The sequence below is a fragment of the Pholcus phalangioides genome, unplaced genomic scaffold (genome assembly GCF_987345545.1).
Source record: "Pholcus phalangioides strain wild (caught in Gottingen) unplaced genomic scaffold, Ppha-v1.0 ptg000003l_1, whole genome shotgun sequence".
NCBI lineage: Eukaryota > Metazoa > Arthropoda > Arachnida > Araneae > Pholcidae > Pholcus > Pholcus phalangioides.
This window is the reverse complement of record NW_028301596.1, coordinates 19241888-19256348: the sequence shown is the minus strand read 5'-3', so window position 1 is coordinate 19256348 and position 14461 is coordinate 19241888. Positions and strand designations below refer to the sequence as shown.

Below are 14461 nucleotides of genomic sequence, written 5' to 3'. Positions count from 1 at the left end.
CTAAATAAATTTAAGCACCATGACCATATAATGCGACTTCAAGTAATCTACATGATCTAATAAAGGGGAAAAATTAAATCTTATCCTTATATAAGGGGTTGTTATATTTTTAATTTATTTTTGAAAAAGGGGAAGATCACTTTTCACTTTCGACTCGTCATACGTTTTTGGTTCAGTGCTTTAATTTAATTTAAAAATTTGATGCATCACATTAATGTCTATGGATATGATTAATTAAAATAATATGAAGCTGCCATAAAATGCAATTTCATAATTTTTTCTTTTAACTGTTTCTCTTGCCTTTTTGTTTCGTTCATCATTATGATAGATCCGGGACATTTCCAAAGTGTTTCAGGCCCGTGGGCGCTCGTCTTAAGCTTTACATGAGGAATTTTGATTTCTGAATCAGTTCTGAGGTGCTCGAGCACCTTCTGACAGGGCCGTAGCTAGGATTTTTGCCACCCGGGCAAACACGATTCAGCCGTCTGGGGCAAACAGCGTTTTGCCGCCACCGTGCCTCAAAGTACTGGAAGTGCTCGAACGTCGTCCGCCACTGTGTATTTATGGTTTTGCTGCCTGTAGGCTGTACAAATTTCACCACCCTTCTTCCGTTTCACTCTTGAATACGTATTACTGGAAATATATGCCGCCCATCCGAACTTTCCGCTATGTAGATGTATTGAGAAAAAAATATTAAAAAATAAAAAACTTTTTTTACGAGCCGCGATAAGTCATCTCTCTGGCCTATAGTATTTAGAAAAATAATCTGGGCTTTTTTTTTTTTCCTCTTCATTTTGTACCAATTACTTTGCTTTTAAAGTGGTACGAAAATTTGACAAAAAAGTTTCGAATTGAATTTGAAATCTAAAATTGTGTCTGTGTTCGAGTTTTTGCCTGGAATGGAGAAATATTTCTACAATATTTTAATATAAACAGCTGAAAGGCAATATATATGCTAATGTTTTTTCGCATGGAAGCCACGGTTTGTTTGGGCTTACTTGGTCCCTTTAATAGAGCGATCACTGGCTTCATCTGGCAACTCAGATTCCCCATGCTTTCTCAACGGAGGCGCTGGTCGCGTCACCTCCTGTTAGGCCCCTTTCACACGGTGCGGATGCGGACGCGGGTCCGCATACCCTTTCAAACGAGCACTGAAGATGCGGACGAATCGCCCGCATCTTTAGTTCGAAATTCGTGCATAAAAACTGTTTTTTCGCAATTTTTGTAATTATTTTTCTCCTTCACCCCTGATTCAGTGCCCATAGGCAGCCTAGAGGCATTCTTTGGTGGTTTTTATCATTGAGCCTAAAGATGCCTCCATTCCGATCCTCACAAGTAGTCGATGGGAGAAAATATCTTAAAATATTTTCAAAAAATTTTGAAAAAAAATCCGTCTTTTCGGAAAAATATGAAAGAAAATTCCAAAAACACATCCAATGTTCGAAAACATTCGATGTTCCAAAAAAAAAAAAAAAAAAAAAATTCAGCAGATATCAAAGAATTTGCAAGTATAAAAAAAGGGAGGGGTTGGGACTTTCAAAATGTCTGTGCTTAGAAATATTCACATCACAATTCTGTCTCAGGCCGGGATTACACTATAAAAGTTTTGTAAAAGCTCTTTGATAAAACGTGAAAAATTCAACCATTAAGATCACCGGTTGCATTTGCTTGAATGCAACCGATGCGCCTATTGGTTGAATTTTTCAACTTTTATAAAAGATCTTTAACAAAACCTTATAGTATAATCCCGGCCTCAAGTATGGATTACACTATAAAAATTTTATAATAATTCTTTTAAAAAAGCAACTAATATATTTATCAGTTGCACTTGCAATTTATTAGTTGCTTTTTTCAAGTTTTATAAAATAACTTTCATAAACCTTTTAGAGTGAAATCCCATCCTTAGATTAGTCACTTCTGAAATATAAAATTTCATTTTTTTAAGTTTATAGACTAAATATTGAGTAAAATATACTTGTGGGTATCGAGGGAACCACCAACAATATTCAAGCGCTAGGGTCTTCAAACGACTTAATCCGGCCCTGGGTGAACACCGTACGTGGACACTGTTTAATAAAAGTATTTTTTTAAAGTTTAAAAAAATTAAGATTTAAATTTTAAAAAATAACAAATATTTAAAGTAATATTTCAGATATTTATATTTGTTTAAATAATTTTAAAAATTTAAAAAGAAAAAAATTAAAATTTTTAAATTAAATTTAAAAGTTATTAAAGTATGTAGTCAATTAAATATTCGTAATGGCTTATAATTTTGGTCCCGTCAGTGGCCGTTGTTGACAGGTTTTCTTGTATAAAATTGTGAAATATGAGACAAAAGGCAGTTGAAGTTGCTATATCTCCATCTCAGAAGGAAACGGAGGGATAGACGTGTGTAGGTACATTATATTAATGAGCAGGGACCATCATATGGTGTTTTTAAGGGTATTTATGGCAAGTAATTAAAAAAATTCCGTGAAAAATCACCTTCAAAAAGTAGCCAAAGATGCGGACGAATTCGCTCCGCATCCGCATCGTCTGAATAGCTCCGAATAAACCTATTGTCAAAACTTCTATGTGCGGATGCGGAGCCCGCACTTAGGTTTTGACACATGCGGACGACGTCCGGACCCGCATGAACATTTCCTAGGTGCGGAGATTTTTCGGCTCGTCTGAAAGGCGCAGTATATTCCAATTGTTAAAACTTCTTCCGGACCCGCATCCGCATCCGCTCCGTGTGAAAGGGCCCTTATTCTTTCCTCCATGGACGGCAGTACCAAAGGCAATACAGTCGGATAATGTTTTTCTTTTCGGTTTACGATTCAACAACTGATAATATTTTTTTTCGGTTTACGATTTATCAAATCAAAAAATATACTTTGTGGATTTTATGTTAAGGAATGAAAACTTAGTGGGAGGGGGAAATTCCGTTCTCTCCAATGCGAACCAAGCCCAGGACCTCTTGCAAACCGAGCAAGCACACTGACAGTTATTCTTGTTTATGGGTTAATGGCCAGTGTACTCGTTCGGTTTGCATGAAGTTCTGAGTTCGATTCCAGTAGACACCGGGAATCTTTTTTTTCCAGTTTCACCTCGGCATAATATACAGAAAGTCTCTTCATTCAATGTATCGTGGGCTGAGAAAAAAACTATTCATCTCACCACGGGCGGAGATGAGGAGGGGTATGACCCCCCCCCCCCCCCAGCGTCAAGGGTGGAATCGACAGATCTAATGTATATGCGTATACATAAATGGACATCATCATCATAGTGTCCCCCCCCCCCAGTTCAATGTTTTTACCATGAAATACATTTTACTTCATTGCGATTTGAACTAGCTCTTCACCTCTCACCACAGGCAATTTTTTCTGCAATTTAAGCAGTAGTTGGAGTCTTGATAGCTATTTTTTGATAACAATTATCAACTTTTTTCTTTTTTCATTGACTCTATACTATCAACCCTTGTTTTATCGGAAAAATATGGTCAAATAAGTTTTCAGTCGTCTGCCCACGTCATTGAAGAAATCCCTGTTTATTTTGACATGATAGAAGTAAACAACTCAACTTGCCATCTTTTGTGTCTTGATGCCGTGAAATAAGAAATCTTATGTGTATAAATAATTGATTTGCAATCCTCTAACATCGGCAATTAATTGCAGAAACTGCAGATATCAAGATGGCAGAACAATTAAGCTTAAGAGGCACTTTGAGCGGTCACGATAATTGGGTGACCCAGATCGCTACTAATCCGAAATATCCGGACATGATATTGTCATCATCAAGAGGTATGTGTGAAATAATATACAAAATTGAAATGCTTGGTTTATTTTCTATTTTGCATATTAAATATACCTCCCATTATAATCCTCAATAATTGGGGTTTATTTGTTCAATGTCATAATACAAGTTCGATCTTTTCATGGTGTAAGGCAGGGGTCACTGTCGGGGCCGATCTCTTTCCCACAGTGCGTTTAGTACAGCTTAGTGGTCCGCGGGTATTATTGAAATGTTCAATGTGGCCTTGCACTGTGTCTAAAGTAGATGCCTACACTCTGGGCCTTGAGTGTAAAATCAACACAGCATATGCCGTACCATACTGTAACATGGAAACTTCCATCTACTTTAATAAGCCAATGAGATGAGTATTGCCAATTCACTGTTTATCACTCAAAATTCGTCGTAGTCATTTGTTAGGGGCCACAAATGTTGGCTGGCATGCTTGTACCACCTACCAGCTCCACAGTGGTGTTCGGCAGAAGTTGGTTTTTTGTAGTTCCCAACTTCGAGCTGTGAATGGGAGCCAGTCTCCTTGTTAAAATGTCTCGCCACAGAGAGCAACAAGCCTACAACGGTACAAATATTCAAACATTACACTTCTCTCACAATTTTAAATACGTAGATTGCAGTACTAGATACACTCATACTTTCAGCTCAACTATTGCCCGTGGTGTTGTGCTCGGTTTGAAAGAAACAAGGGCATGCATGCCAGTACATATTCACGAACTTTGTTTTTGCAACATTGACCAAGATGTATGTGTGAATTCATTTGATTTGACAGCAATTAAGATGCACACTCAAGAGCAATTAAATATTGTCATCTGGGCCAGGCTAATCATTGTCATGTTAAGGGATGACTTCTGTATATTAGAAAGGGGATTGTTTGGCTCACCATACACATGCTATTTAGCAGCATGAAAGCTTGCTACTTTTGGATTATTTACGTGTTTGTATCGTAAGGATAATTTCACGTGCATGTGCCCCAAGGATTATTTGTTTCTAATGGATTATTGCTGGTAAAAAAAAAAAAATTTGATTTCCCTTTCTCTCTGTTACATTAGACTCGGCAATGTCAGGCGCCAAGAAGGGTGCTTATACTGTTTTTTCACCCCAAAAAAAGTCCAGATTAAGCCTCTGTGTTGAGACAACCTTGACCATACAGCTTATTATAGGTAAAGCCAAGTTTTCCTAAGAGTAGAATTTCTGCGTAGCGTGAAAACGCTGATTGGTTAAAAACTTGAAATTCAGGTTTGTTTGACCAATCAGAGTTTTCACGCTGCAGGCGCTGTGGAAACCTGTTTCTAGGAAAACCTGGCTTAAATTTTTTGGGGCTCCAATACTAATTTTTGAATTGCATCTGTAGGATTCATCAAGACCCGAGTTATGCAAGAGATTTGTACTTTGAAAGAAAAACATTTTCGTTAATAGTGTTTGATCTTGTGTTGATGTTCTCGTATAGTTTGGTTTAATTGCATGTGAATTAAGTTTTTTCTGATTTTGTTATGGATTTCGTTGTATTTTCTAGATAAGACATTGATTATGTGGAAGTTGACTCGTGACGAAACAAATTATGGCACTCCCGAGAAGCGATTGAAAGGCCATGGTCATTTTATCACTGATGTTGTCATGTCCTCTGATGGCCAATATGCATTGTCTTGTTCTTGGGATAAGACATTGCGTTTATGGGATTTGACATGGTAAATATAGGTTTTTTTCCCTAATTCATGTTATAACAATATGCTGCTGTATGATGTCATGAAAATTTGAGTGTTGGTAGTTGTCACCATTGCACCTAATCACATGAAAATGTTTTATTTTGATAAAAAGAAAGAAAATAATGAAATTTGCCTAAAAAGTTGGTACCAATTTGGCTCTTTTAACAGTTGAATCGGGGAGATGACTGTACACCCTGTTTTTGAGCCAGATGCCTGTTTTTGGTTATTGATACAGTTTGATTAGTGGGGGGGGGGGGAAACCCATACCTTTCCCCCATGAATTCCCCTTTTATTTGTCTGTATCTGTGTGGAAATCTCCTGAATTTTTATTCTCTTGAAGTTGTCTGCTTAGTGTGGTCTACCATTTGGGCAACTGCATTGCAATCAGTCTGGCAGAAACAGTCTTGTTAAAAATGGAGGAACAAATACAGCGGGCACTGTTATAGTGACCTCTGTTGTAATGACTGGTATAGGTCATCATATATAATGACATCTATGTATTTTCCTTTCAATATAATTTCCATTTTTGTCGAAATAATCGAGGGGGGATTATCATCATGAGCGTCAACTGCAATTTGATACTGAAATTCAAATACCTAATTTATTGCCCAATTCAAGTATTCTTGAATTAATTTTTCAATTTTTTTTTTTTAGTGGGAGGAGCACTAAGCGATTTGAAGATCATACCAAGGATGTTTTAAGTGTTGCTTTCTCCCCAGACAATAGGCAAATTGTTTCTGGTTCAAGGGACAGGACCATCAAGCTGTGGAATACACTTGCTCAGTGCAAGTATACCATTCAGGTAATCTATGAGTGTGCACATGATATAAATGTGAAGTGTATATGGTGAGGGCGAGTGAGTTTGCAGCAGAACCTGTATGAAATGGAAAGTCAAAATAGTTTTTATATTTTTATGATGGTGTAAATTAAAATACCATAGGTGCAGATACGTTTGATTCTATCGACTTTTTAAAATCTTCCGAATGGAAACTTGATTTTTCAGTTTTATCTTATCTTAGCAAAATTTTCAAATTGTGTTTTGCAAAGATGAAAAATTCCTTTAAAAGTCTTTGCAATCCTCAGCTGTGAAAAATTTGGGAAATCGTAGATTGTCATCAAATATGTCATAGCCGTTGAGTTTCTTAAATTTTTTCTATCTGCTGGACTGCAAAAAAAAAATTCTTAAATCTGCTGAATTTTGACCATGATTGCAAAACATTCCTGCTTTTGTTTTTAATTCCCGAAATGATATTGCAAGCATAAATTGTCGCTATTGCATCGAATTGGTAATTGCAGGGCTCGGCACGGGTCACTTTTTCCACTAAAAGTCACTTTTTTAGAAACTGGTCACTTTTATTACGTATTTTCAGGCCCATGCCACTTTTTCTACTTTTCTAGCAAAAAAACCTCTGTCTCGCGCGTTTTTCTGCTGTCAGTGTTTTTCTTTTCTTCAAGGAGGAACTTTACCGGTTCAATATCGCCAATTTTCTCCCTCCCTTCATTGAACTACGATCGAAGGCGTCTTATCTTCCCAGGAGCATACCGTGTGACGTCAACATAACTTGATTTCAAGGTGCTTGGAAAGAAAGCTCCTTGGTTAAAGAATCGTCATTTTATGGAAAAGCCGGTTCGGAAAAAAAAAAAACTAGCGTAAAAAGCGTATACTTACTACAAAGAATTCCCCCCCCCCCACTACCATTCTTCCTTATTTCCCCACGTGCTCACTCGTTCTTTCATTTTAATCTTATTTTAAAATTGATCCTTTATTTTATTTGTTTTAAAAAGTTTTAGTCCTAAGGGCTGAATTTCTTTCTTGGAACATCGAGCAAGTTACATTTGTTGTTTGTTCTATCGTTACTTTTGTTAATTTTTTTAAATGTTATTTGAAATGATGAGTTAAGAGAGCCCTTGCAGAAGCTAACTTACGCGCAATGGGAGAATATCAAAGCGCGTATTATTAATATGTATTAAGCTTATTAATACGCTTTGGCGAATAATCTTGCAGCAAGCCAAGGTTAAAGGAGCTCGCGGGTATTTTGAATTTACTTACAATAAAAAAAATCATCCGATTGAAAATCGCGATCCATCTACAAATAACATTCGTACTATTTTTCTAAGTGGATGTAACTCTCAGCAAGAAACCGTACCCCCAAATTTGATTGAAAGGAGAACTATTTATGAAAAGATCACAGAATCCTGCAATTCAACATTTAGTTTAACACAAGGGTTTCCAAATCAGATGAAAATTGGTCATCAGCTGATTAAAAACTCAGTTAACGTGCATGTGAGCCGTAAATAAAGGCGGATTTAACGATGGGCACGCCGAGTCAGGGCCGTCTTAAAAGTATCAAAGACCCCCGGAGGCCCTTCTTCTCTTGAGGCCCCGGGCCCATGTTTTGATTACGGGAGGAGTCAGCGCTAACGTCAGCCAAAAAGCCATGTTGGTGCTTACAAGGTTCATGGGAAATTTACCGGGGAAGGCCGCTGAGCCTCTTTTTCTGTTAAAAATTACGGGGGGGGGGGGTCAAAATTATACTGTTTTCAGGGGTGGGAACTCTGCGCCAAATATCTAATTTCGCTTCAGTATTCCCGTAATTTCGGAAAGGACTCCAAAAATTTTTTTGTTCCTGCTTACCGCGAAATGATTCTTTCTAAGAGCGTGTTTTATTCCACTGTACGCCTTATTTAAACTATCAGCCTTTCCATCGCGAAACCCCGATAATATCCGTGATCGTGCAACTGATGATGATTTGCAATGGTCTTTCAGCTTTAAAGCGCAAATGCGAGTCAGTTGCCGTTTAAAACAAAGTCGCGTCTGGAAGCAGCAGAAATTACTGTAGTCGATCGTCATTGCGTCAAATCCGATGTTTCGTGAAAAAATTTTCATTCCGGAAGTAAAAAGTGCGTTTCCGCCGAATTACGAATGCTAATTTAAGAAACTTTGCCGAACAACAAGTGTCAGATCGCCAAATAACGAGTGTTTGATCGCCAATCTCGCCAAATAATGAGTACTTAATCACCAAACGTCGTGTTGATTCTTCCAAAATTCTCTCCCGCAACAATTTCTTTCTAACTTTGAAAAACTTGAAAACTTATAGAAAATTTTTAGCCCATTTGAAGTGCTGTAGTTCCAGACAACCAATAGTGCCCTCAGTAAGCAAAAATCATCTTAAATAGACTGGTGTGAAAAATTTTATGACAGCCTCTGTTTCAAACAAGGTGTCAAAAGCCTGAAATACCAAAAACAAAAAACAAGCAGATGAAAAGATGTTTGATAACAAAAGACAGTGCAGTTGTTTTATTTTGAAAGGGGGTGAGGGTTAATGAAAATATTCTTGTTAATTTCCCTGCTCCAATTTATAAATATCTGCTCCAAATCCTATATTTTGCTGCTCCGAATCCTGCATTTTGCTGCTTCAAAGCTGCTCCGAAATGGACTTTGTCACTTCCCACCCCTGTGTTTCTCTGTAAAAGAGTGAATGTGTGTTTTTTTTGCAGGGGTGTATGTTGTGTGTAAAAAAAGGGAAAAATATTTTTACAAATTTTTCTCTTGAAAACCAAACAACTGGTTTATTTTCTCCCTCACTCAAGGACAGTATTATTTTGGTGCCCCCCCCTCCCACCTTTATAGTACTCTCCCACTTTTCCCAGTCCAGCCATAGGTGGAGATACTCTAAGGTCTTAGGGGTGTGGCACGATGGCAATTGATATACACCATATATATGTATACATCAGTAGGCTCTGCCATTGACACTGGGGGAGGGTGGATTGCCCCTCCCTCAACGTATAATAATTAAAATACTTCATTCAATTATTTAATAATTTAAATAATTTATAATTCAAATAATTTTTTGATTTAATAATTTAAAATAGTATTGTTAAAAATTTAAGTTATTCAGAACATTTCTGGTTAGCAGAATGCGTTTGAGTTTGATTTAATTATTTCACATGTTATGTCAAAAAAAGCAATTTCAATGAGTTCTATTGAAAGGCAAAGTTAAAACTAAATTCAATTGCAATTCATTCAATTTGGTAATAATCAAAATTCATTGTCCATTTGGTCTCTTTCTAAAAATATTTTGTCACTATTTGGTCACTTTTAATTATTTTGGTCACTTTTTTTTAAATATTTTGGTCATTATTTCCACTAATTTTGAGGCCATGATCCGTGCTGACCCCTGTAATTGGGACTTGATGCTGATCAGCTTGTGCAATGGCACACAAAGGGGGAAAAATCCTTAAAATATTACTTTTATTTATGAAAAAAAATTCTTTACATTTACTTTTGTATAAAATTGCAGAAAATGCTATGAGGATTTTTACCACAACATTTTCAGTCAGGTAAGGGCTCATTTCTGAACAATGCAAAGGATTTTGCTTCTGCAAAGCCCCCTGGTAGGGTTGTTTATGGAACCTTGATCAATGATCCATGCACCCCCCAAAGGAAAGCACCTGAACTGAAATCAGCTTAGTGGTAAACGTTGAATGTAATATTAGTCGGATCTTTAGTTGAGGAGCCAACTGAGATAGCATAAATATGAAATGAAATCTGATCATTGTGCATTTGCAGGATTAAAGTTATGACGATCGTCTTTTATTTTCATCTTTAGGTTTTTTTTTTTATTTCTTGATGTATTGAAAATGGTTGCAACTTACTTTGCCTGATAAAAAATATATTTATATTTTTTGCATGTGTAGGAAGATGGCCATAGTGATTGGGTGTCATGTGTGCGATTTTCTCCTAACAACAGTAATCCATTGATCGTCTCTTGTGGTTGGGATAAGTATGTCAAGGTCAGTACTTCATATGCTTTATCTTTTTTTCCCATTTAGGTAGAGTACTGTATTTATTGAAATGCTCGGTCTGGTGGTACAGGTCAAAAGTCATGCACCAAATAGAAGAAACTGAAGAAATGCCACACTCGTGGACAAAATCCTGCAACTGTTGCAACAAATTATGAGGTGGTCTATTGATTTTTCGTGCATCCGAGGCCACAAAATGTTGCTAAATTTGCCTCTGGTTTTCCACCCAAGATGATAGACCATAGACCTGTGATTATGGTCCATGAAAAGTTGCAGAAGACATAATTTGTGACATTAATGTCTGTAGACAATTTCAGGACATTGTCTTTGCATTGCTTGATTCTGTCTATGATTGTGGATGTATCCACTGTATAGAAAGGATGGGAAAGAAACTGGGAGCTTTTAAGTGAGGGATTTCAACTTCATTCATGGAGTAAAATCGGGGTCTATTGCTATTATATGCAATTTACTACAGAGAAAAAGGAAGACTGCAAACATCAAAGAAAAAATCTGTAAATCAGTTATCACATAATATTAAAAAAGGTAACTAACCAGATAGAGATGTTTTTAAAAGTTTACCCTTCAAGCAAGTGATTAGAAATCACTAAACTCTCTTCAAAATGCCATGTCTTTTTTAATTCAGTAGGCTTTCTTCTGATTTTCAGCAGGCGCAACTTATGGGGGGGGGGGATTTTCTGCAGAGAAATCATTTTTACAAAATATTTAGGCTTGTCAATGTTAAAATAGGAGACTTCTTTGTAGGCGAAGTATCTCGTCATTGCTTCTCAAAGATTATATAGAAATAATGGCAATCTTTGAAGGAAAAAAACTGCTCCAGGTTTTCAGGAAAATTAAAGTGTAATTTTCTCGAGAAAATTTGTATAACAACTATATACACTGTATGTGTTAGTTGAAATATTAAAAAACAACATATTACAAATTAATCGATAAAAATGCCACTTTATTTGTATAGAATAAATTGCATGTTCACTTTATAGAATGTGTGTTCTTAGTTTTTGATTCACTGGTTATAAAAATCAGCCACTTAATGAAATCAAAACCATCAGGATAATAAGCAGCTGGCACTGTAGATTCTTAAATGATCAAATACCGTCGAAAATTAAGTCATCAATGGAAGTATGTGACATTATAAATGAAAACATTTTGAGACGTTACTAGTTATTTTGTGATAAAATCCATTCCAATCATTAAATTTATATTAATGTTGATGAATTTTAAAAAATTATCTCTATTCCTTTCATCTTTAATTGCTATGCTGGTTCATGTTTTTATCATAATCAGGTCTGGAACTTGACTAATTGCCGACTGAAAACCAACCACATTGGACACACTGGGTATTTGAACACTGTGACAGTATCGCCTGACGGTTCTCTGTGTGCGTCTGGAGGAAAGGTGAATGACTAATTCAAAGCTTTTATATATATATATATATATATATATATATATATATATATATATATATATATATATATATATATATATATATATATATATATATAAATAAATAAATTATAGCACGGTGCAAAGCTTCAATTGAGTTACTGGACTCATTAAATCTTATTAACTTGATTTGACAGAACAGAATTGATTCAAGAACCCACGGGCATGAAATTCTGAATAGATTAATCGATGTTTCATTAATTTTTTTAGGATTGCAAGGCCATGCTGTGGGATTTGAACGAAGGAAAACATCTGTATACTTTGGATCATACGGATATCATCAATGCTCTTTGCTTCAGTCCAAATCGCTATTGGTTGTGTGTGGCTACCGGTCCGACTATAAAGATTTGGGTATGTATCTGATGAAAGTTTATAGTAAATAACAGGTGAAATATTCCTATGTAACGATATTACTCTCTGGTTCTGTAGTGTTGATATATTTCATCTGTAACAATAGATTCTTTTTAACGATAGTTCCTTGAGTATTGTTCTACAGGAGTTACACCAGACATGCTCAACCTATTGCCACTGGTCAGATGTGGTCCTTGGAGTCCTCTGATGGGGCATGCAATGTCAAACCTAATTTTGTGAAATTGAACTGAGTAGCACATTTATAAATTGTATAAAAGACCCATAGCACATTTCTAGATCACGTGAGAGACTTGTGGCATATTTACATAGAACTTGAGTAGCCCACATTATTTAAGTTACCTGTGACACAAGTTGGTCATGGCACATACCCAGATTGCTTAAAAAGCTATGAGTCACTGTGCAGTACGAGAGCACTTAAGTGACTCATGACACATTTATAGATCAGTCAGGTGTCACCTATTTGAAACACCAACTATGGCCATGTCGCTATATTGTAATTTGCTGCCATTAATGAGTCGGGTTGGGAATGAAGGCGCCGTTTGTTAGAGAAAATATATATATATCCTCTTTTTGTCGAACACAGGACCGTGACAGCAACCTTCACGGTGGTAGACGAGCATCTTACACCACGCCACTCGGGCATCACCTGGTGCAGCTCTTTCTTTCTGGAGCTACCTGCAGCACAGTTGCAGATCATTTAAGTGGCCCCCTTCTCGATCACTTGAGTGCCTTGCAGCACACTTACAGATTACTTAAGTGACCTGTGACACATTCATGTTTCACTTGAGTGCCCCACCCCTTTCCCTAGCATTTTTATAGATCACTAATGTGGGTCTTTGCACATTTCCTGATCATTTAAGTGACTTTTCAGATCACTTAAATTGCCTGCAACTCAAGTGACCTGCAGCAAATTTTCATATTACCTAAGCAGTTCTAGGTATATTTACAGATAAGTGGCCTGCTATACATATTTCTGTGTGTGTGCAGAATGTCATGCCGAAATTTTTACATTTTTTTTGTGCCTCTAAAAGCTGCTTCTAGTGTTTTGTGTTCTGAAAAAAAAATATTTCTAGAAATTGTCCTTAACATACAAGCCAGTCGGCCATTATTGCTGTTTTCTTTTGTCTCCTGAAAAGCGACATTTTTTTACCTTTCCCAGAAGGTCGAGCACCCTTGCTATAACACTAAATGTCATAATTGCTGTATCGTAGACACCTCTCTGACCTGGAAACAATTTGTATATTTCATATTACAGTCGAATCCCATTATAACAAACTCCAAGAGAGCAAAAAAATTACTTTGTTGTAACAAAATTTTGTTATAAAGGAAATCCAAGTTTCTGCATTGTTCCTATGTAAACTTAGCTGGGGGATTAGGAAAGTGTTTGTTAAAACAAGATTTTTTGCTATGAATTGCACTGAGTTCATTGTTGGTGTAGTCTAATAGGAATACAAATTTCAATTGGATTGCCTTGATAACATGGAATATATTTGTTTTGTCTATGTTTGCTGGAAATGATGATCAGTTCTTTCGTTCTTAGGATTTGGAAGGTAAGAACATGGTAGACGAATTGAAACCAGAGGTGATATCGAGCACCAAGGCAGAGTCACCGCAGTGCATTTCGATGGCCTGGTCCGCTGACGGACAGACTCTGTTTGCTGGCTACACTGATAACACTATCAGAGTCTGGCAAGTTTCAGTCAGCTCTTCACGCTGAAATGGATATGTATGTGAGTGTATGTAATAGGACTTGCGTGAAATAAAACATTTGTACAAGAGGTGTTTTCTTGGTATATACACTCACGAACCCCGATTTCCTTTTTTTTTTTCGGATTGAAATTTGAATTTCAATGCTTTTTTAATATTGGATATTTGAGTTATATCAGAAGTTTGGCATTGTAAAATGGGTGCACAATCTTTTCGGTATGCAGATCTGGCATTTGCAGGGTCAGCCACTTGTACAGTAGAACCTCTGTTACCAGGACATCAGATTAACCTTGTATCAGAGCTGTAACTAGGATTTTTGCTGCCCCCGCCCCCTCTAGGTAAGGCCCTGCTGTGAGTGGAAATTTTAATTTCTAAGCATTTTCCTGTGTTGTTAGTGGGGTTTTTCATTGGTAATAAAAACCAACATTTACTGTTCTGTAGAATTGGATTTCTTTATTCTTCACAGAACCCTCTCCCTTTCTCGGAAGTCCCTAAAATGCATTTAAATGGGTATGCACACTTAAGACCTAACTAAAGACAGAACATTGCCCTGGGGTGGTTTGTATTTGAGGATGAACAGCCAATTATTATCTTTGCTGGGTAAAAGCTGCTTATGCATGGGAAATGTT

At 36.7% G+C, this 14461-nt stretch overlaps 1 protein-coding gene across 1 annotated transcript; it reads left to right on the top strand.

Annotated features, from left to right (window-relative positions):
- The first annotated feature begins 3545 nt into the window (after positions 1–3545).
- On the top strand, positions 3546–13903 carry Rack1 (Receptor of activated protein kinase C 1). Its single transcript, XM_089245566.1, has 7 exons — positions 3546–3782; positions 5300–5471; positions 6144–6291; positions 10188–10283; positions 11595–11705; positions 11964–12104; positions 13666–13903. The coding sequence occupies exons 1-7, from the start codon at positions 3674–3676 to the stop codon at positions 13840–13842; spliced, it is 954 nt and encodes a 317-aa protein (XP_089101692.1). The 5' UTR covers positions 3546–3673; the 3' UTR covers positions 13843–13903.
- The last annotated feature ends 558 nt before the right edge of the window (positions 13904–14461 follow it).